The 22,937-nt window shown below is 43.1% G+C and overlaps 1 protein-coding gene across 4 annotated transcripts; it reads right to left on the reverse strand.

The window, feature by feature from the left end:
* Positions 1 to 4,353: 4,353 nt before the first annotated feature.
* Positions 4,354 to 22,826, reverse strand: QTRT2 (queuine tRNA-ribosyltransferase accessory subunit 2). 4 transcript variants are annotated; one of them, XM_075197406.1, is made up of 9 exons: positions 22,779 to 22,826; positions 14,470 to 14,700; positions 12,836 to 12,891; positions 11,206 to 11,282; positions 8,268 to 8,477; positions 7,860 to 8,059; positions 6,639 to 6,829; positions 5,968 to 6,088; positions 4,354 to 4,669 (listed from the first exon to the last, which is right to left on the reverse strand). In XM_075197406.1, the coding sequence occupies exons 2-9, from the start codon at positions 14,673 to 14,675 to the stop codon at positions 4,438 to 4,440; spliced, it is 1,293 nt and encodes a 430-aa protein (XP_075053507.1). In that variant the 5' UTR covers positions 14,676 to 14,700; positions 22,779 to 22,826; the 3' UTR covers positions 4,354 to 4,437. The 4 variants fall into 4 exon arrangements, with proteins under 4 accessions (XP_075053507.1, XP_075053509.1, XP_075053508.1 ...); XM_075197408.1 differs by lacking the exon at positions 22,779 to 22,826 and having other exon boundaries at positions 8,268 to 8,411; positions 14,470 to 14,840; XM_075197407.1 differs by lacking the exon at positions 22,779 to 22,826 and having other exon boundaries at positions 6,678 to 6,829; positions 14,470 to 14,839.
* Between the last annotated feature and the right edge of the window lie 111 nt (positions 22,827 to 22,937).

Raw genomic sequence — 22,937 nt, forward strand, 5'->3', positions numbered from 1 at the left:
TGTGTAGTGATTGTGACAGTAATGAGCCGCCCTTTCCCCGGTAGAATTACATTTAGAAAAGATACAAAGCCAGAAATCTGCTACTGGGCTCCAAAGCCGTATCTACTAAAAGGTAAGTCTGAGTCACACTAATAAAACAAAAACAGACTTTTCATGTGCAAACATTAAATAATATCTATATTCAAAGTAGATCTTAGTAAGGCGCTTCACTCGGGTGTGCAGCCGTGTAAATACCCCAGAGTCTCCACCAAAAATTCCACAATTATACACGATAATACACAAAATGGTTCATACAATGGCGCTTCCGTCTTAGAATCACAGAGAATCTCTGAATAAGAGAAATGTGCCCCTCAATCTTCTCATCATTTGCAGTACATGATATAAATAGAAAAAAGAAGAACAAACATGGCATAATAACATTAAACACCAAATAAAGTCCACCACCACTATGGGGCATATGTTGATCCTCAAAAGGTAGTGATGGTGAAAACTTCCAATATAGCACCCGTGATCCTTCCTTCAATCTTTCTCCCCCTTAATCCAGGAAATTCAATATGCGCATGTGTACAGTCAAACACTGCTGCAGCTCAGATCTATTGTAAACAGCATTGTCACCTGGGCACTCGGTAAACGGGACACCCGCCAACGCGTTTCAACCCACGACCCTGGGTCTTTCTCGGACACATGCGCTTTTATGAAGAACATTCTGGTACGGGGCTACACATATTTGACTCTGTTTTTAGTTTGTTCTTATCAGTAATAAATAATATTGTGGGATAATGCACCATTGCGGTTGCCTTGCCTTTTTTTCTTTGTATGTCCATGCATTGGAAGTGGAGTGAGGAATCTGATATACTGAAGTACTGTTAAGGGAACAGAGAAATACCCTACAGGCGCATATTGAATTTCCTGAATGTAAGCATATACCCTAAGGGGGAGAAAGATTGAAGGAAGGATCACGGGTGCTATATTGGAAGTTTTCACCATCACTACCTTTTGAGGATCAACATATGCCCCATAGTGTTGGTGGACTTTATTTGGTGTTTAATGTTATTATGCCATGTTCGTTCTTCTTTTTTCTATTTATATCATGTACTGCAAATGATGAGAAGATTGAGGGGCACATTTCTCTTATTCAAAGATTCTCTGTGACTCTAAGAGGGAAGCGCCAGTGTATGTACCATTTTGTGTATTATTAAATAATATCTGTAATAAAAAGGTAATTATAGGGTCACCCTCCAAAATGAGAAACTTATTTTTTTGAGAACTGTGCTAAGATAAAAGCAGCTTCATATTTGCAGATTGTAACCACTGCAACTACAAGTCTCAGCATACACCAAAAATTACACAGTTCGCTTATCTCTGATTCAAACTCTGAATCTTAAGACATGGAAACAGCACAATGTACGAGGACACTTTTACAATCGCCTATTTGTGGTTACCTGTTCTCTGTATCTGCTGCGTAGGTCTGACAGCCACAGATCCGTAATAACAGCACAACCTGTAGCAGAAAACCACACAACACTTTGTTATACAGACTAAACACTCAGTGGCCTCATTTTAAAACATTTCTGGTTTGCGAGTTACGTCTGATCCCAATTAATGAAATAAGCAGAGAGTTATTCAAAAAGCCAAATCAAACCTCCATAAATAATTAAAAGCATTGAAAAAGGTTAACTCTACTCAAAAATGAGGTTGGCCAATTAAAATCACTATGCTGGTTACCACATCTTACAGGGATAACTCCCAATACTTGAAAAAGGACTTCTGCCTGAAATCTACTGCCTAAACCACAGGAACATGTAGTTGCTAAGGGCTGACCGTACATAGCAACCTCTGTAACCATAGAAACAATCAGTGTTGCCCACAGTTTCCAGGGTTATAGATGCTGCTAAAGAGGGTCAATCATTAACAACCAAATGTCAAATGACAGCATCTTGTTTTAATTGGACAACATATATTTTTGGTGAGCAGCTAGTGAAAAATAAATAATAATTTAACAATGACTTCGCTTACACTTGCTGCAGTTTCCAATATTAGACATGATCTCTGTTTTCTGCAAAGATATGTCCAGTAATAGCCAAAATCAACAATGCAACTTTTTTGTTTTGTTTTTTAAAATAAACTAAGAGCTACAGGACCATTATATCTATGCTTAATAATCTGATCTGTTAATGACGAAATTTGGTGGTCGTATTGGTGTCTAAATTAATTGGACCTCAAATCCAAGAGGGTTCAGAACGTAGATATAGTTTATCACGTCTCCTGCTCTGTGGCTGATGGGCCCTATGCAGGGTACAGGATACACTCATACAGTGGGTGAAATATGTATTGAACACATCAGTCTTACCGGTGTTAGGGCCGGGGGGTGAGCCGTGCGGCCGCCCCCCGGATGCAATATATTCTAATTTCACATTTCACCGGCGGCCGCATCACAATATATACGTGATACGGCCGCCGCAGCGCACAGGTGGCCGCATCACGTGACACGCGATGCGGCCGCCTGTGCGCCCCCCGTGCTGACATCTGCCAGCCCGCGCCTGCATAGATGTCCGTAAATTAAGTTGGATGTAAAAATGTGAAATGACACAGAGAAAAAGTATTGAACACACTTCCTGAAATTTTTTTAATAATTTGTACAAAAGCCTTTGTTGGTAATGACAGCTTAAAGACGCCTCCTGTATGGAGATACTAGTCACATGCATTGCTCAGGTGTGATTTTGCTCCATTCTTCAGTGCAAATAATCTTTAAATCTTGAAGGTTCCGTGGGCGTCTTCTCTGAACTCAGATCTTTAGTTCTTTCCAAAGATTTTCAATTGGATTCAAGTCAGGAGATTGTCTGGGCCATTGTAGCAGCTTTATTTTCTTTCTCTGAAACCAATTGAGAGTGTCCTTGGCTGTGTGTTTGGGATCATTGTCTTGGTGAAATGTCCGCCCTCGTTTCGTCTTCAGCCTCCTGGTAGATGGCAGCAGATTTTTATCAAGGATGTCTCAGTACATTTATCCATTCATCCTTCCTTCAATCATATGCAGTATGCCAGTACCGTGTGCAGAATAACAGCCCCACATCATGATGTTCCCACCTCCAAACCTCACTGTTGGTATAGTGTTTTTGGGATGATGGGCAGCGCCATTTCTCCTACAAACATGGTGTGTATTATAATATCCAGAGTTCAATTTTGCTCTCATCTGACCACACTATATTCTCCCAGTATTTCACAGACTTGTCCAAATATTGTGCAGCAAACTTTAAACGAGCTTCAACATGTTTTTTTCTTCAGTAAAGGAGTCTTGCGTGGTGAGCGTACATAGAGGACATGGCGGTTGAGTACATTACTTATTGTTTTCTTTGAAACCATTGTACCTGCTAATTCCAGGTCTTTCTGAAGCTCTCCACAAGTGGTCCTTGGTTCTTGGACAACTCGTCTGATCATTTTTTTCACTCCTCTGTCAGAAATCTTGTGAGTTTCACCTGGTTGTGGCCGGTTTATGGTGAAATGATGTTCTTTCCACTTCCGGATTATGGCCCCAGCAGAGCTCAGTGGAACATTCAGCAGTTTAGAGATCCTTCTGTAACCAGTGCCATCAGTATGTTTTGCAACAATAAAGTAGCGAAGGTCTTGAGAGAGCTCTTTGCTTTTACCCATCATGAGATGTTTCTTGTGTGACACCTTAGTAATGAGACACCTTTTATAGGCCATCAGTTGTGTCTGAACCAGCTGGCAGGATTGCTTTCTAATTACTGATAGACTTCAGCTGGTGTCTTGGCTTTCCATGTCTTTATGCACCTCCCTTTCTTAATGTGCTCAATACTTTTTTCCTGTGTCATATCACATTATTACACAAAACTTAAATTATGGACATCTATGGTCTGATTTCTTTGCATGAGTGGATTGCACGGGTTGTTGCTGACATTTGGTGTAAATTTCATTACAATAGCCACATTAAATATATATTTACTGAGAAAAATGTTGGTGTGTTCAATACTTATTTCACCCACTGTATGGACTATTGCAAACTGCCCCGGCTTCCACATAGAATAACTAGAAATTTATAATATATCCAACACAAAATACCATAGTTTCCATGGCAAAATACGCAGAGACTGTGAGGGATTCACACAAATATTACTATGATATCCCAGAGCAAGACAAGCGTGTCCTGGTGACAGCGTTGTAGGCTCTAGAGACTGACAATGGTGCAAATGGCCGGAGACATCCAGGATTCCGGAACTAATACCTTGACTTACAGCACCAACATCAGCGCCCTTTATTTTATATCCCCAATTCAGGATCAAAATTCCCAACAGACTGAAAGCAAAAGAAATACAAAACAGAATGACCAAGACCAAGTTTTACGAAGTGTTGACTTTTAATGTATTTGTACAGCAATTAAAATGGTGAATAAAAGCTACAGACGGACGGTTTGTCATCAGCTCAGGACGTCTGTCTCCGGATCATCTGCTTCAGGACTTCGAGTTTCCCGTCTCTCAGAGCTTCCCGTACAGAGCGAAAGAAGCTGAAGTATTGCTGGAAGTTGTGTATCATGAGCAGAATGCCGGCTAGTAACTCTTTAGACGCCAGGAGGTGGTGGACGTAGGCGCGGGTGTGATTGCGGCAACAATAACAAGTACAGCCCGGGAGCAGCGGTCTGAAGTCTTCACGGAACCTGAGACAGTGTTAAATGTACACAAATCGGGACAAGATGAATATACAGACAAGAGAACAGCAAGGTCTTACTTTTCATAACTCTCTTTACTTAGAAAGTCAGGGAGCTGCGAGCAAAAAGCCAGCGTTGAAACTACCATAATAACGGTAATTAAGTGCATTATTACCATAATAAAGCGCAGGCCGTGTTACTTTTACCCGTAACGCGGCCAAATGAATTCCCCCCATACCTTCTATACAAATCATGTATGAAAGAGCTACGAATAACATGCATAAAATATGTATGTAAAAGTCTGAGGAACTTCTAAGCACTGAAAATATTTGAAGCAAAACATTCTGATTGTGGGGAAGACATTCCCCTACACACAGCATACTTCCTGTCAGTAACCTCAGTGAAGAACATTGCAGACAGCCTCTGCCAATATAATTGTTTAGCCTGTTCCTGTTTTGGCTAGGTTTAAATTACCTTTTTATCCCTTTAGCTTCATGGAAATAAAAGGGGAGAATGCATAAGGGGTGGATCAAAAGTCTGAAGTAGCCAATATCATCCTGCACCCAGCTGCATGCACATGTTAGTACAATGTGAAATATTACAGGATCTGCAAAGGTGTAATATATATATATATATATTTTTTTTTTTGTATTCTAGGTTTATTGGCCGCTTAACAAATACAGATTACAGGGCTGATTTGCCAACATTGCATTTAGGTTACAAATGTGCACTGAAACACAGCAACCAATCAGCAATAAGCTTTTATCAGTTTAGTGCATGTTATATTATGAAAGTGAGCATCTGATTGGTCATTATTGGCTCAGTGCAAATGTTGCATCTATATGTGATTTTAGTAAAGGAGCTTGAGAACAAAGCTTCTCCATCACTACATAATTGTTCTCAGTAATTGCCCCAATCTGAGACAGTATCACATGCTTACATTTAGTGACAGCCTCTGACGATTATAACTAATTTCTTTGATCTTGTTCCTTTCCCGGCCACATAACATTTTCCTCGGAGCTGGAGACACTGCGGGTGGGCGGGAGGGAACCCTGCGCCACATCTGTGCGAGTGCCCGTTGCTTCTGCCTATGTGGACCATGGTTCACCACCTCCTATTTAACGATAAAAACACACGTATCCCGACTCCCTCCTACTGCCTGACACCACAACTATTCCGAGACTTCCTTAGTGCACAATCTACGTCCTCAATGTTAGAAATAATATGGTACGTTCCCAGGATGGAGCACAATAGGAGCTGCATCATCCTTCTAACCCACCAGACATCCCACATAAGGACGTACAGACCTTTCCTCCTTCAGGCAGATCTCGTAGGAGGTTATTTTGGATCGATCGATCTCTGGATCCTCTTTCTTTATCTCTTCTTCCCCATTCCGGTCATCATTGTCGATTTCATCCTTGTCTAGAACTGGAGGAATTGGTCACATGTCACTCTTGTGCAGACAGCTAGCACTCAGTATATGGGTAAAGGGAAACACAGGTGGCCGAGCATGCTGGGACTTATAGTTACACAACAGCTGGGAGGCCGTAGCTTGTCCACATTTGATCTACAGAGTAATCATAGTTTTGGGCATTACTTCAAGAACTTTTCCAAGTATGGCAAATGTGTATTTGATACTGTACTATTATCATATTATAAATATGTATTAGGCACTGCAGTATTATTATACTGTAATTAGTAACTGCACAATTATAATATAGTACAATAGAATATATGATACATCTTTCCTGAGACATTTTACAAGGGAATTACGTTTTATGTTATAAACATATTTGAAGGAGACAAACGGCTTCATAAAACACTTTTTTGGTAAACTGGGCGACACGTAAGTGGCCCGAGGGCCGCGACTTAGACGGCCAAACACTGAAGAGCTTTATATATTTACACACGTCCAGTGATATGAAAAACATGTAGATCTTGTTGTCTAAATGGAGTCCCTCTTTTCCCTCACAAATACCATAAGACACTGGGGCACGGTCAGGACTCTGATGTCCACCTGCGGTCTCAGGATCTGGCTGGAAGTGGTGATCGAACGACAGAGCGCAACCTCGTTCCGTCACCTCGTACGGAAAACTGCTGTCAAACAGATCCACGCCACACTCTATGCAGTCTAGAACCTCGTCCGGCCGGCCCACGCCATGTATGAGTCTGCGGAACATGAGGGAGAGGGTCAGGAACGTGGATGTATAATGCCCCATCTGTAAATCTATACACCTAGAACCTCGTCCGGCCCACGCCATGTATGAGTCTGCGGAACATGAGGGAGAGGGTCAGGAACGTGGATGTATAACGCCGCATCTGTAAATCTATACACCTAGAACCTCGTCTGGCCCACTCCATGTATGAGTCTGTAGAACATGAGGGAGAGGGTCAGGAACGTGGATGTATAACGCCCCATCTGTAAATCTATACACCTAGAACCTCGTCCGGCCCACTCCATGTATGAGTCTGCAGAACATGAGGGAGAGGGTCAGGAACGTGGATGTATAATGCCCCATCTGTAAATCTATACACCTAGAACCTCGTCCGGCCCACGCCATGTATGAGTCTGCGGAACATGAGGGAGAGGGTCAGGAACGTGGATGTATAACGCCCCATCTGTAAATCTATACACCTAGAACCTCGTCCGGCCCACTCCATGTATGAGTCTGCAGAACATGAGGGAGAGGGTCAGGAACGTGGATGTATAACGCCCCGACACAACTCGGGCAGAAGAAACTGATTGTTTAAAAAGATGCAAAGGTTTTGTCTTCTTAATAATAAAAATATAAATCTTAGAGCTTTAAAATATGGTGTATGTAGCATATGTTATAAGAGCTTTATATGATTGAATGCGTGGGACAGAGGCGCCAAACCTCAGTCCTCCAGAGCCATCAAGAGGTCATGTTTTCAGGATTTCTTTAATTAAGCACAGGTGAGTTAATCTGTTTGGCTGGGTCAGTAATAATCCCACCTCTTTTCTACAGACAGGAATCATGAAAACATGGCCTGTTGGTCGCTCTTGAGGTCTGGGTTTGAGCACCTCTGGCGTAGGGTATGTTATTAGAGCTTTATAATATGGTGTGATTAGAGAATGAGTCTCTCTGTGTAATATGCATCCTGTCCGGAGACTTCATGTGGTTGCAGAGCCCCCATGAGCAACAGTGCACACAGGGTGAGGTAAGAACCGCTCACTGACCGGGGCTTGTCTTCCGGTAGCTCTGCAGTGACCGATGAGATGATCTGCAGCTTGGTCTCCCGGCTCATGCTAATCTCCTGAAATCCATCCAAGAGGAAACCACCCACAGGTCTCTTAGACGTCTCTCGTGCGGATCTCAGCCTCTCTTCCAGGAGGTCTCCTCCTTCAATGGCCCCAATCACAACCTTCTGCTTCAGGTCCTGTATGTGGAGATGGAACAAAGCCCAACAATACAAACATTGTAATGTCTAAGTAGTCACCTGACACTATGACCGTCATAGACTATTATTATATCTCTGGGAGGGGTTTATGTCACGTTATTTAGTAACCGGAGTGCATACAAACTCTGGACAGAGAGTTCAGACCAAAGGCCCCAGTACAAGACAGTAACACAACCACTGCACTCACCTCGTTCTCGGCGAGCAGCTGGAGACATTCGTCTAAATACCCCAGAGAGCGGTCTACGGACTTCTTGGCCCTCTTCCTGGTGAAGCCCTGGGGCATCACCTCCCCGTCAGACAGGCACTGGAACCAGTCCACCTTCAGAGCTTTCTGCAATGACATGAACTTCTGGGGCGTCACCTCCAGTCGGCCCCCTGAACCCCACATGGACACGGTCTGCAGATCCCACCATGGAACAAACAGAATATATGGAAGTGTAAATAAATGAACTATTGGCTAAATAATCACAATACGGGAACACACCACAAACCACTACATATCTATACAACCTATCACACGTTACTCAAGTAAAGGTTGGAAATTGTATTAAACAGATTATATATTTTACAGATGCTAAATCTCTATAAAGAAATTAAAAATCCCAAATCTGATGACAGAAAAACTGAGCATGAGCCAGAAATCAAGAAACTAAAAGGAGCCCCGGAATCTGGCCGGAGGGATGTGCAGCCCGATTACGGGGGTGCAAATTATTCAGCTGTCTAGTTCTGCGGAGTACGGTCATCTCCAAGGATTTCCCATCACCCAATGCTGTACGTGTTACTGATCAGCTGAACAAAGCCTCTGACCAGTATATACATTAAATAAATACACATCACCATCTCTGCCCAACACATCTCCCAGAAAGGTTTAGATCTGTTCAGATTTCTAAGCAGAGTTTCCCTATAACGTTGTCCTGGCCTTGAAGTTGTCCTCACCCCAGAGGGGGAGAACTCATTCATCTTACACAGTCATTCACACTCATCAGTCTGCCTTTATGTCCCTGATACCGTTCACCATGTGAGCTTCTAATATGGAAATGTGGCTTGTGGAGTTTCTATACATTTATCCAGGTCTTGTTCTCTGTTGAGTGATTGATGTTTAATGAAAGTCTCTGATAATTCGCAGGACTCTCATTTTTTAACTCCGAAGAGAGGTGTCTATGTTGTCCCCTTTACCCCATTTCTATTCTAACAAGGTTATCTCCTTATACACAGATTATTTATTTCATCTGACTTTTTAATCGAGCCTTTGCGGTATTTGGGAGAAGTCCTCTTCTGTTGGCCCTGCGGATTCAGGGACCTGTAGTGTAACAGATCCATCACCTACATGTGCGGCTCCGATATCCTGGTATTGTCTCTTCTTCTGACTGGTTCTATTTCTGAATCTTCCACCAGAGCCACAGGTTCAGCTACTAAGCCGCTCCTTGGTCCCCTTCTTCCTTTATCCCTCATGAGTAGGACAACATTAAGATAAATGTTCTCTGTAAATAAATACCCCAATGAAGATTTTCCAAACCTGGTTTAAACTACTTAGAAAGTTGACCCTACAAAACATCTAGGACTCTTCTGCATTAAAGTTTTACCCTCAACTTTCAGCTCATCATGGCGGACAAGTTGCCGGGTTTGCTCATTTATTTTCTCAGTGGTTTAATCATTCTATGACCATCATCCTTCCAGAAAGCCCAGTGTTAGGTGGCCGTGGTCAGGATCCCTCCTGGGAACATGGAAAAGCAGACAATATTTTCTCCACATACAAAAAATAATTTGTTCCCGACTCTACACGAGGGCGCACGTCTCTCCACGAGAGGGCGCACGTCTCTCCACGAGAGGGCGCACGTCTCTCCACGAGAGGGCGCACGTCTCTCCACGAGAGGGCGCACGTCTCTCCACGAGAGGGCGCACGTCTCCACAAGCCTCATTAATATCTTATCAGTCTGCCAAATATCACTTATGGTGCAGTCCAATCATTCTGAGATACATTGCGCGTCCGATGTTTATTATTAGGGCAATAAGGAGATTACCAGCATGATTCAAAGTAAAACACGGGCGTAACTTGTGACTGAATACGGTGTACATATGCACACACCCGCGTGCAACTTTTTCAGACTTGAAGATGTGTCCATTTAACACACAACTCATACCCTTCCGTCCAACCTACTAACATGTACATAAAGCTTTTATTTCGTGTGGTACAAATGTAATTGCTCTGAAGGTATCTTTACTACAACACGTTCAGCAAATCCTAATCTTTGGCCAAGTGACGAACCGTCTGCGAATCATTCAGTAACCCCTAATTACAAGCAGTTCGCTAATTTGGGAATTCATCGTCATCATCACCCGCTACCGACACCTGCCCCAGATCACCCACAAATAAAACTTATTTTCCAGCCGCATCGGTGACTACGTCCCAGTCCAAATCTGCACTCAAATGCTTGAACGCGCCTGTACTGTACGTTGCCTATGTCAGAGCAACTGGCCACTGCCCCGTCACATCTCTTCAGGCTTAAAGAGTTGTAAGTGCCAAAAAGTTGCAGGTCTGAGTAGCCGACAGTTTCATACATTCACTGTCTGAGCGGAGAAACTCAAAGATACGCTGTGCAAACGGGCGCACGTCTCTCTGTGACACCGATCCAATGTGCCTCTGTCCCCACAAACAGCTGTCCCTCTGCTTACTCATCGTGTCATATGGGGTTAGTGCTTCCTATATATTCCTCCTCTGTATTATCTTATCTTAATGTCTGCCCAATATTGTAATGACCGTAAAACAGAAATCAGATTTAGGGACAAGTTACATTTTCTGCTGCTTCCACTATACATCGTCCAGATGTTCCTGGATGGACCCGATGTCTCCAGACTCCGCGGTCATGATGTTCCCCATCACAGGACAGGACGGAGAGGTTATAAAGGTTGGAGCCCCTGGGTGGATCTCCTCCGGGTCAGGACTATTGGGAACTAATTTCTGTACATTGCTATTTATTTCTCCCACACTTAATCTGTTACTATTAAAGATGAATTAAAGTTTATTTTATGATCTCCATGTTCAGATGTTTCATTCAACCAACACAACGTAACTTCCAAGGCCGCAGACACACGGTTGGTCTGCAGTCACCAGGGTCGGATTTTACCTTGTTTGTGTTGTATCCGGATGGGCTCGGGGTGACTGGGTCATTCACTGAGCAATAAAGGACAGTGTCTGATAACCCTACATGAGACAAAGACAAACAGCAGCTGTTAACGGGGCCATTTCCTGTCACAAATGATCACAACAGTCAAACAGATGTCGTAAGTGTCACCAAACAGGACGAGAACCCACAAACCAGCCTCACACTTGTCTAGTTCATGGTTAACAGAAGAGAGCGGATGGAAAACACACAAACAAGTACAAATAGGCCAAAACACTCATATAATGAGATAAAAAGTGTTATTGTAAAGTATTTCCACAATTCCATCTAGAGAAAAAAAAAATGACGTTTTCCATCTTGAAAATGTTTCCTGTTCCCTTCAGAAAAGATGAACCGAGAGATCAATCTGTTACCCTGATGTGTGGGAATGTTAATGTAACTGGGTAAGTGAAGGTGTCACAGAGAAAGGTGGGACTGGATTGTGAAAGACAGGGACAATGGAATGTAAGAGGTGTGGCTGGTGGATGGGGATGTTGGGTTCATACAGACTCTTAGAAGGTAACTCTGGCCTATTACCCAGCGGCATCTTCCCATTCCCACACCCAAGGTACCTGCACACGACTCTATTACACTTTCTGCCTCCCACCCTCCAATTTCACATTAGGGGTTGATTTAAAACCACTGATTTGGATATTTTGTCTGATAGCGTTAGGTCTTAATAAGTGAAATGTTGCGAACCTCTCTCTCTGCATTAGTTACGCTGCCGACAGTCCTCTACTTTGCTGCATCATTCAAAGGAGCTGTATACGTCAGTTTAACACCCCCCTATACTATCATCATCATTATTTATATAGCGCCAACATATTCCGTAGCGCTTTACAATTGGGGACAAACACAGTAAACTAATAAACAAACTGGGTAAAACAGACAAAGAGGTGAGAAGGCTGCTCACAAGCTTACAATCTATGGGATACATATCACAATCGCGTTTTCTGCGAGTGCTTTAATCTCAGCGATTAGTACCCCAGACCAATACTGTTACATAGAAATAAACGTTTCCTTAGCTGGGTTTCCATATTGGCGATATTGTAGCGCAGATCAATGGTGAACGCGTTCTGCGGCATTTCCACGAAGGAAGAGAAATATGGAATTTTTCAAATACAAAAACCGCTGCAAGGAAACTCTCAGTATCTCACCGCGAGCAAAACAAAGTCAGATGTGGCTGCTGAGACTAGATGCTATCACCTCCTCTGGGTCCATTGCTGCTTATGTGACCGTGTAATACAACAATTGTAAGTTCTAGTGTTCTCACTGCCTCCTCCTCTTTCCCTTCATTAGTTTTGTTTGCTTTTTTTAAAAAAAATAATTTTCTTAACATTGTTTAATACTTTTTCCGCACTGTGCCAGTCACACCCCCTGACACAATAACCGCTCCAATATTATACTAGAGGCACTTTGTGCCTCATACCTCAGTGATGTCAGCAGTTTCTAGTGAATCGACTGTCGTGGATATTGGTCCAGCCCAGTCTATAGCTCCGCAGTCTGCAGACGGGTATAGTTACTTTCCTGTAACACCCAGTAGTATTACCTGTCTAGCAGCGTACACGCTGTACCTCCTCGCATGTTTACTCACCTGCAAACTTCCCAACTCCCTCTTTATATTCCTCCAGGACCTCCTGGTGTTCAGCTCTGTAACAAACACACAAGAGTCTCAGTGTAACAATCCAGCAGGGTTCAGTTACCCCCGTTCCCGACATTCAGCCCTGTAATGTGTTTTTAGAAATCCTGTCTGATTATTACAGAGATCTAATCACATAAAACACATGTAGCACACGGACAAAAAACAGGTCACCTCTCTTATTTACAACCAACGGACGTCTGTGATTTCACTATTACTTTATACAATGACTTCCTACCAGTTATATTTTCATAATTAAGATCTACATTCTCCTCTCCAAATCGCACAGCACTGAATTGTAACAAGTAGAACGTCGGATCTTTGCTTCAGACAGAGGAAATGTTTTGTGGCAATTACTATTATTATGTAGGACATTTGAGTGATATAGAAGTTAATTAAACACAGAATAGTTACTCTCAGCCTCACAGGGGGTATTGTAAAAGATTGGATGAACCTGAAAATGGCCATTTTATGTTGTATGCTACTAAAAGTCTTATTTAGGATGTAAATGTCTTCTTTTTAGTCCTTAAAAAAATTAAACGACCACATTATGTGTATTCTATAAAAACGGGATATTTAATTTTCGTGTTAAAAAAAAAAAAATCCATGCCCACGTTTTAGTCATTAGCACAAGAGACGGCAGAAAACCAGCGATATATCACTATACAAAAGGGAATAGGATGACACGATAAGGCCAAATTTCTACCCTCTCCTGTTATAAAATATCCCCCATAGACATTATTTATATAATGCACAGGGAGCAGGTACGGGGGCCTTTCAGAGCCGTCTACAATTCTGCCTGATACTCTTCAGCCATTCAATAGGTGGTTAAGGCTATTAATGCTCTGAGTGGCTTCAGGTTAGTTAAAGTTCTGTTCCTTCAATAGGAACTTAAACACAGACACGCGCAAGATAAATCTACAACAATAAGTACTGACAGATACACGGCTAATGCTGAGCACAAATTACATCAGATCATTATAAGTCTGATTAATTTGGTCAGAAGGTGACAAGGTGACCACAGATCACTGGGCAGCACGGTGGCCTCTACATTTCCAGTTTGGCCACTGCATATAGCTTTTCGTAGGCACAGATGTTATAGATATTGGCTACAGTGGCCTAGAACAGCACCAACTTTCCCATGGGCAGCACGGTGACTCAGTGGTTAGCACTTCTGCCTCACAGCACTGGGGTCATGAGTTCAATTCCCGACTATGGTCTTATCTGTGTGGAGTTTGTATGTTGTCCCTGTGTTTGCATGGGTTTCCTCCGGGTGCTCCGGTTTCCTCCCACACTCCAAAAACATACTAGTAGGTTAATTGGCTGCTATCAAAATTGACCCTAATCTCTCTGTTTGTGTCTGTGTGTGTGTATATTAGGGGATTTAGACTGTAAGCCCCAATGGGGCAGGGACTGAGGTGAGTGAGTTCTCTGTACAGCGCTGCGGAATCAGTGGCGCTATATAAATAAGTGGTGATGATGATGATGATCCACCTGTGTATTCGTCTTTACTCGTTCTGTGCTGGAAGTAATCAGGTGTAAGTGGTACAGACAGCAGATGGTTGGGTAACGTTAGGGACAATGCTTACAGGGTGGCGAGCGTGACATGAGCCACGGGTGGGACGCCTTCGATGGTCTGCAGGGTATCGTGGGTAAGATGTGGAGGTGATGCAGTCTTTGTGTACAGGAGGCATCCTGGAACCTCCAATTTCTTCTCCCCATTCTGACCCAAACTGGTAACGACCCCGAGGCGGGCTCGACTCGTCACTTTACTGATCGTCAGCTTCATCATCATAGAGTCACACGGACTACACCACAGTCTGGAAAATAAAAGAACAAAATCATGGTTTGAAACCTATTCAGCTACTGATTACTCCGGCAGCCCATACACATAGGGAGAACCCTAAAATAAAACATTTACTTTATAACTAAACATTAGAGGCATCAATTCATACATGTGACAGTGATATCATCATCATCATCAGTTATTTATATAGCGCCAACATATTCCGTAGCGCTTTACAATTGGGGACAAACGTAATAAACTAATAAACAAACTGGGTAAAACAGACAAAGAGGTGAGAAGGCCGCTGCTCGCAAGCTTACAATCTATGGGACAATGGGAGATTGACACATGAGGTTAAGTATACATTTTGCATCTTGGCCCAGCCAGACTGCAAAGGTAGGGTGACTCATAAGCTAAATGATCCTGTCACACAATAATGTTGGTCCGGGGGTAGTTGTCTTGTGTGAAATTGTGTAACAGGCTAAAGGTAGTGAGGTTAAGATGGTGGTTGAGGAATATTATACGCTTGTCTGAATAGGTAGGTTTTCAGAGAACGCTTGAAAGTTTGTAGAACAGAGGAGAGTCTTATTGTGCGAGGGAGAGAGTTCCATAGAGTGGGTGCAGCCCGAAAAAAGTCCTGTAACCGGGAATGGGAGGATGTAATGAGGGTGGATGAGAGACGAAGATCTTTTGCAGAACGGAGTTGCCGAGTTGGGAGATATTTTGAGACAAGAGAGGAGATGTATGTTGGTGCAGCCTTGTTGATGGCCTTGTAGGTTAGTAAAAGTATTTTATATTGGATTCGGTAGAAGACAGGCAGCCAGTGTAGAGACATACAGAGTGATTCAACAGAGGAATAGCTATTTGCAAGAAAAATCAGTCTTGCCGAAGCATGCAAAATAGATTTTAGGGGTTTGAGTCTGTTTTTGGGAAGACCAGTAAGGAGGGAATTGCAATAGTCAATGCGGGAGATGATTAGTGCATGAATTAAGGTTTTAGCAGTGTCTTGTGTGAGATATGTGCGGATTCTGGAAATGTTCTTTAGATGTATGTAACATGATTTAGATATAGAGTCAATGTGGGGAACAAAGGATAGGCGTGAATCAAGGATTACACCTAGGCAGCGAGCTTGTGGGGTGGGATTTATGGTCATGTTATCAACAGAGATAGAAATGTCAGGTATGCTCTTGTTGGCGGGTGGGAATATTATTAACTCTGTTTTAGAAAGATTAAGTTTGAGTTGACGAGAGGACATCCAAGATGAAATGGCAGAAAGACAGTCAATTACACGGGACAACACAGATGTCGAGATATCAGGAGAGGATAGATAGATTTGGGTATCATCCGCATAGAGATGATACTGAAAGCCAAAGGAACTTATTAGATTTCCAAGAGAAGCGGTATAGATAGAGAACAGCAGAGGACCTAGCACCGAGCCTTGTGGTACTCCAACTGATAGGGGAAGCGGAGCAGATGTGGCTCCAGAGAAATTAACAGTGAAAGAGCGATTAGAGAGGTAAGATGAGAACCAGGATAGAACTGTGTCTTGAAGACCTAGGGATTGCAGCGTTTGTATGAGAAGAGAGTGGTCAACTGTGTCAAATGCAGCCGAGAGATCAAGGAGAATTAGGAGAGAGTAATGGCGTTCAGTCTTAGCAGTGATCAGATCATTAACAACCTTGGTCAGCGCAGTCTCTGTGGCGTGTTGAGAACGAAAGCCTGACTGAAGAGGATCCAACAGGTTGTTTGCGGAAAGAAAGCGTGTGAGGCGAGTGTAGGCAAGTCTCTCTAGAAGCTTGGAGGGGCAAGGGAGCTGAGAGATGGGACGGTAATTTGAGAGAGAGTTTGGGTCGGAGTTTTGTTTTTTTAGAATAGGAGTAATCACTGCATGCTTGTATAGTGATGGAAAGATGCCAGTAGAGAGTGAGAGATTACAGATTTGAGTTAGAGGTGAAATGAGCACAGAAGACAGGGATCTACCAATTTGCGAGGGAATAGGATCAAGAGGACAGGAGGTAGAGTAGGAAGATAAGAAGAGCGTAGAAATTTCCTCTTCATTTGTGGGGTCAAATGAAGAGAGGGTGTCAGAGGGTAGTGGGAAGGAAATGAGCTGATGGCTTGTTGAGGAAGAGGATACCATTTCTAGTCTGATCTTATCAATCTTGTCCTTGAAGTAGGTAGCAAGATCCTGAGCACTGATAGTAGATGGAGGGTTCGGGGTGGGAGGATTGAGAAGATGATTAAATGTATTGAAAAGGCGTTTGGGGTTAGAAGCCTGAGCATAGATAAGAGATTGAAAGTATGTTTGTTTTGCAGTGTCCAGAGCATTTCGATAGGAGTGGTAGACAGAAGTATATGTGAAGAAGTCATTAGAGCTTCGAGATTTACGCCAGTGACGTTCTGCTTTACGGGACAGTTTTTGAAGATTTCGTGTTGCTTTGGTGTGCCACGGTTGACATCGAAGTCGACGTGTAGTATGAAGTGTCGCTGGAGCCACTTGATCAAGGGCCGTTGCTAAGGTTAGGTGAAAATGAGGTACTGCCATCTCAGGGGATGAGAATGTAGAGATAGGGGAGAGAAGGTGTTGGAGAGAGGTGGAAAACTGTTGAAGATTAATAGAATTCAGATTTCTACGAGTATGAGGAGGCTTGGTTGAGTTAGACAGTAGAGAGGTTAGAGCAGTGGGGGTGAGAGTGTAGCTGATAAGGTGATGATCCGAGAGGGGGAAGGGTGTATTAATAAAGTTAGAAACTGAGCATAGTCTAGAGAAAACAAGATCAAGGCAGTGGCCATCCTTATGAGTAGATGATTCAATCCACTGGGAGAGGTCAAGTGAGGATGTTAGAGAGAGTAGTTTGGAAGCAGCTTTGGAAGGTGGGTTATCAATGGGGATGTTGAAGTCACCCATGATGATGGTGGGGATGTCTGAAGATAAGAAGTGAGGGAGCCATGCAGAGAAATCCTCAATAAATTGTTGGTGTGCTCCAGGGGGACGATAGATCACCGCAACACGTAGGGAGAATGGATTAAAAATGCGAATAGCATGTACTTCAAAAGATGTGAACGTGAGTGATGGGACATTTGGTAGAACTGTGTATGTGCACTGTGGGGAGAGAAGTAGTCCAACCCCCCCCCCTCCTTGTCTGCCTTCAGGTCTGGAGGTGTGGGTGAGATGGAGGCCACCATGTGAAAGTGCTGCAGGTGAGGCAGTGTCTGATTGCATGAGCCATGTTTCTGTTATTGCCAGAAGGTTGAGGTTTTTTGAGAGGAAGAGATCATGAACGGAGGTAAGTTTGTTACAAACAGATCGTGCATTCCAAAGGGCACATTTAAAGGACTTTGGAAGAGAGGGGAGACAGGTGATGTGTTTGAGGTTTGCTATAGAACGGTAGTGTTCTGATGTATGTGTGTGTGAGGAGTGTGGGGGACCTGGATTAGGTGATATATCACCAGCTAATAGAAGCAGAGTGAGCGAAAGATAGGCAAGGGGATTGTAAGATGTGTGGCCTTTTATTTTCTGGCGACAGGTGGAGGCTGTACTTGTTAGAGATAATAAATAGGACAACAGTTCATGGGTGTTAAATAGAGGTGAGTGGAGTAATGCAGGTGCAATATGAACAAATTTGTGTGTTGGTGGAGGGGTGAAAGATGACACAGTCCTAAAGATCATGCCATGAAATGAGACTAAGAAAAGCAATTTGTGAAACATTGTGAAAAAAGGGGTAAAAGCAAAAAGCAAGGATATTTTAAGAATTACCTCTTAGCAGTATTCCATATAAATAGACAAGTAGTGCAGAAATAGGCTGTGGCAGATGTTGCTTATTGCTGGGAGTTAAATCAAGTCAAATGTAGTCCAATGTTTGTCTAACTGTGCATTTTCGTCCACTTTGTGAGAAAATCCCACTTAGTGCAGAAATCACACACGTCTAACCCCACATACGTCTCCCCATAGAATGAAGCTAAGATGTAGTCAGTCTAATTTAGGAATACACTACAGATGTGCTAATTGGTCAGCTAATCAAAGGAAAAGAAAACATTTGTGGGAAAGGATAGAGGAGGCCAGATACCTATCATAAATTAGGCAGCAATAAAAGACTGTGCCAACCTAAGTTTAAACAGATAACAGCTTCCTATAACATACTTAAACACAGATTGCAGGGATGAAATTCACAGAATAATGATCAGAGTAGTAGTAGCAGCATGGATGAACATACTTAAACACAGATTGCAGGGATGAAATTCACAGAATAATGATCAGAGTAGTAGTAGCAGCATGGATGAACATACTTAAACACAGATTGCAGGGATGAAATTCACAGAATAATGATCAGAGTAGTAGTAGCAGCATGGATGAACATACTTAAACACAGATTGCAGGGATGAAATTCACAGAATAATGATCAGAGTAGTAGTAGCAGCATGGATGAACATACTTAAACACAGATTGCAGGGATGAAATTCACAGAATAATGATCAGAGTAGTAGTAGCAGCATGGATGAACATACTTAAACACAGATTGCAGGGATGAAATTCACAGAATAATGATCAGAGTAGTAGTAGCAGCATGGATGAACATACTTAAACACAGATTGCAGGGATGAAATTCACAGAATAATGATCAGAGTAGTAGTAGCAGCATGGATGAACATATATATGCAGAGTTCTACTGATCTGACTGGGGGCTGCCATAATGACCTCCCTCAAAGTGGTCGTACGGTTGCTGTATACAGGGCAGAGGTACCTGTGATAATGTCTTTTAACAGTTTATTGGAAGGTTATATAACTACTGTGAACTTCTTAGGAATTGGTTGTTAGACAACCAGAGCGGATCATTGTTAGAGCTGGGAACTGTGCTGACTGCTGATTGCTCCCAGATCCCAAGAACATTTAGTTTACACTAATCTAATGCGCAGTCCTGGGTCATAACCATGAGAACAGTAGCTCAGACAAAGAGTAAAGCTGGGTACACACTACAGAAATTTTGACCCACTTTTTATGCCGAGCAATTTTACATGAGATCGATGGTCCGATCGCTCGGTCCATGGACTGCATACACACTTGTTTAGGACGATAAAGGGAAGAGCGGACGTACCGTTACCGACTTTTTACAGCCATGTTGTCGTGAGCAGTGATTTAAATTCCGTACACACTGCAGCGAAATTTGCGGGGAAATGTACGAGATACCGAAGACATTAGCATAAAGGGACAGAGCTTTAGCTATAGTTAACTCCCTTCATTTCTATAAAATAGAAGTTTAGCAGTTAAATGTTTTTCTAAATGTAATGTATATTACTAAAGTGGAATGCAATGAATATTCCCTAATAATAAATAAATAATAAAACCCCTTCGTATGTAATGGAATGCTCCATTCTCGACGTGCATCATCGCTGATTGGACCACAGCAGAAACAAACGCCTATGTCTGAGTGTATAAAATGACAGAGGAACCTGTTTGACGTCGAGGAGCGTCAGAAGATGGAGACAGAGAAAGTGACAGTGGGGGTTGCGGGTGAGGAGAAGATGTCAGTGGGGGTCGTGGGTGAGAAGGTGTCAGTGGGGGTTGCAGCTATGGAGACGGAGATAGAGTCAGAGATGGTGCTGGAAAGGCCAAAAAATGTTGGAAAAGTTAAGGTGGGGGATGGAGATACTCAAGAAGAGCAAAAAGCAAATCCAACGAGCCCAAGAGCGGTGGAGATGATGGTAAAAGTACTGGACCAGGACGACATTAAAAAAGGTCAGTAGCAGATGTAGTGTATCTGTATTGTAGATGTAGATGTAGTAGATGTATTGTCACATAAAGCAGTAGAAAATGCTAATTTATAACCTAATTTTTTATGTCAGAACGAAGATTTAACGGTGAGAAGGCCTGTTTATACCACTGATACCACTAATGTTAGCAAACAAGGAGAAATTGAACAAGAAAAATATACTAAAGAAGTTCTACACGAAGGTATTTCAGTGAACATGTGTAGACATGTAAATGCTTTGGGCACATACCTGTACAGTTATAATAACCAAAATGGTGTCTGTTTTCCAGAATGCTCGGAGGTTAAGCCCGTTACTATTGCGATTTCGCCACAGGGACCAAAATATAGATATAAACTGATCTCGAGCAGTGTGAAAGGTGAGAAAATGAGAGTATTTATGAGGTAGATTGTAAATTACATATATAGAATTTAAAAGATAAACATTTTTATTTCCTTGTTTCGTAGATAAAGAAATCAAAGGGAATGAAAACCACATCAAGACCTGTTCTGCCACAAACCAGTAGCACCTTTACAAATAATACTCTGCAGTATTCATCTCTCTGATTGGTATGGGCGCGCTCACTTCTCATGCGGATCTATCTGACAGCTGTCTGTGTTACAATTTTTGCACCTTTTTCTTGCAATAAAAATGTTGCTTGAACACTGTGTGGTTTATTCTTGGTAATTCACAATTATAGGTTACTAAAGGTTATTATAAATTTAATAGGTTATAAAGGTATAAGTGTATAAAGAGTAAATATGAATACATAGACGCAAAGGGTAATAACACACGTGCTTTACACAAGTGTAATGGTCTGCAGCCAGACAGGTGCAATATACATCGATACAAAACACAGTGATGTGCGGATTCCGCACCACGTGGGACTGGGATTGACATAAAAATTAACATACACACGCCCCCCAGGTCGAGGAAGTATTGGAGGATTGTCGTGGATCAGTCGGAAGTTCATACACACTGCACAGTGGTAACGAGATTGGAACGAAAATATTAAACGGTACGACCAACCAAATGAGGCAAGAATCGTCCATTTTGGCAGACTTTCGACCATCGTGTAACTGCACACATTGACCCGACTTTTGAACGGGCGGTCGTATGTCGGCTGTTTGAGCCGATTATTGGGCGAAAACAGTGTAGTGTGTACCCAGCTTTAGACAATGCCAAATCAGCAATCTCTTGTCAGACATCACTAATAGATCCATGTAAACTGGATTTATTAGTAGCTGGTGTGAGACAGAAAAGTCTGCTAGAGTCTACTCTAACTTTTCCATGGTTAAAAATAAAATAAAGTATAAGAATACATTTATTTTCTTATAAAGAATAAGAATAAAGTTGAAAAACTTAATAAAACAAAAATACTGAACACACCGGCGGCATCTGAACACCGACACCCATCACATACCTGCTCTGGGGCCCCATATATGTCACCCATCTCATTCCAGCTCAGGGGCCCCATAGATGTCACCCATCTCATTCCAGCTCAGGGGCCCCATAAATGACACCCATCACATACCTGCTCAGGGGCCCCATAGATGTCACCCATCTCATTCCAGCTCAGGGGCCCCATAGATGTCACCCATCTCATTCCAGCTCAGGGGCCCCATAAATGACACCCATCACATACCTGCTCAGGGGCCCCATAGATGTCACCCATCACATACCTGCTCAGGGGCCCCATAGATGTCACCCATCTCATTCCAGCTCAGGGGCCCCATAGATGACACCCATCTCATTCCAGCTCAGGGGCCCCATAGATGACACCCATCATATACCTGCTCAGGGGCCCCATAGATGTCACCCATCTCATTCCAGCTCAGGGGCCCCATAGATGACACCCATCTCATTCCAGCTCAGGGGCCCCATAGATGACACCCATCACATACCTGCTCAGGGGCCCCATAGATGTCACCCATCTCATTCCAGCTCAGGGGCCCCATAAATGACACCCATCACATACCTGCTCAGGGGCCCCATAGATGTCACCTATCACATATCTGCTCAGGGGCCCCATAGATGTCACCCATCACATACCTGCTCAGGGGCCCCATAGATGTCACCCATCACATACCTGCTCAGGGGTCCCATAGATGTCACCCATCACATACCTGCTCAGGGGCCCCTATAGATGACACCCATCACATACCAGCTCAGGGGCCCCATGGATGTCACCCATCACATACCTGCTCAGGGGCCCCATAAATGACACCCATCACATACCTGCTCAGGGGCCCCATAGATGTCACCCATCACATACCAGCTCAGGGGCCCCATAGATGTCACCCATCTCATTCCAGCTCAGGGCCCCATGGATTACTTACTGACTTACTTGCATACACCATTACTTACATGTGCACAGGTGATGTCAGTCGCTTACTTTTCCACGTCACCTATCTCTCCAATCAGCGCTGTTGACATCATCAGCCGTCGCCGGCCTTCCTTAATCACGTGACAACAACACAAGCTCTGCGGGCAGTAACCATGGGAACGGAGGACGCTTCCGTTGTT

This window comes from Mixophyes fleayi, chromosome 2 (genome assembly GCF_038048845.1).
Source record: "Mixophyes fleayi isolate aMixFle1 chromosome 2, aMixFle1.hap1, whole genome shotgun sequence".
Taxonomy (NCBI): Eukaryota; Metazoa; Chordata; class Amphibia; order Anura; family Limnodynastidae; genus Mixophyes; species Mixophyes fleayi.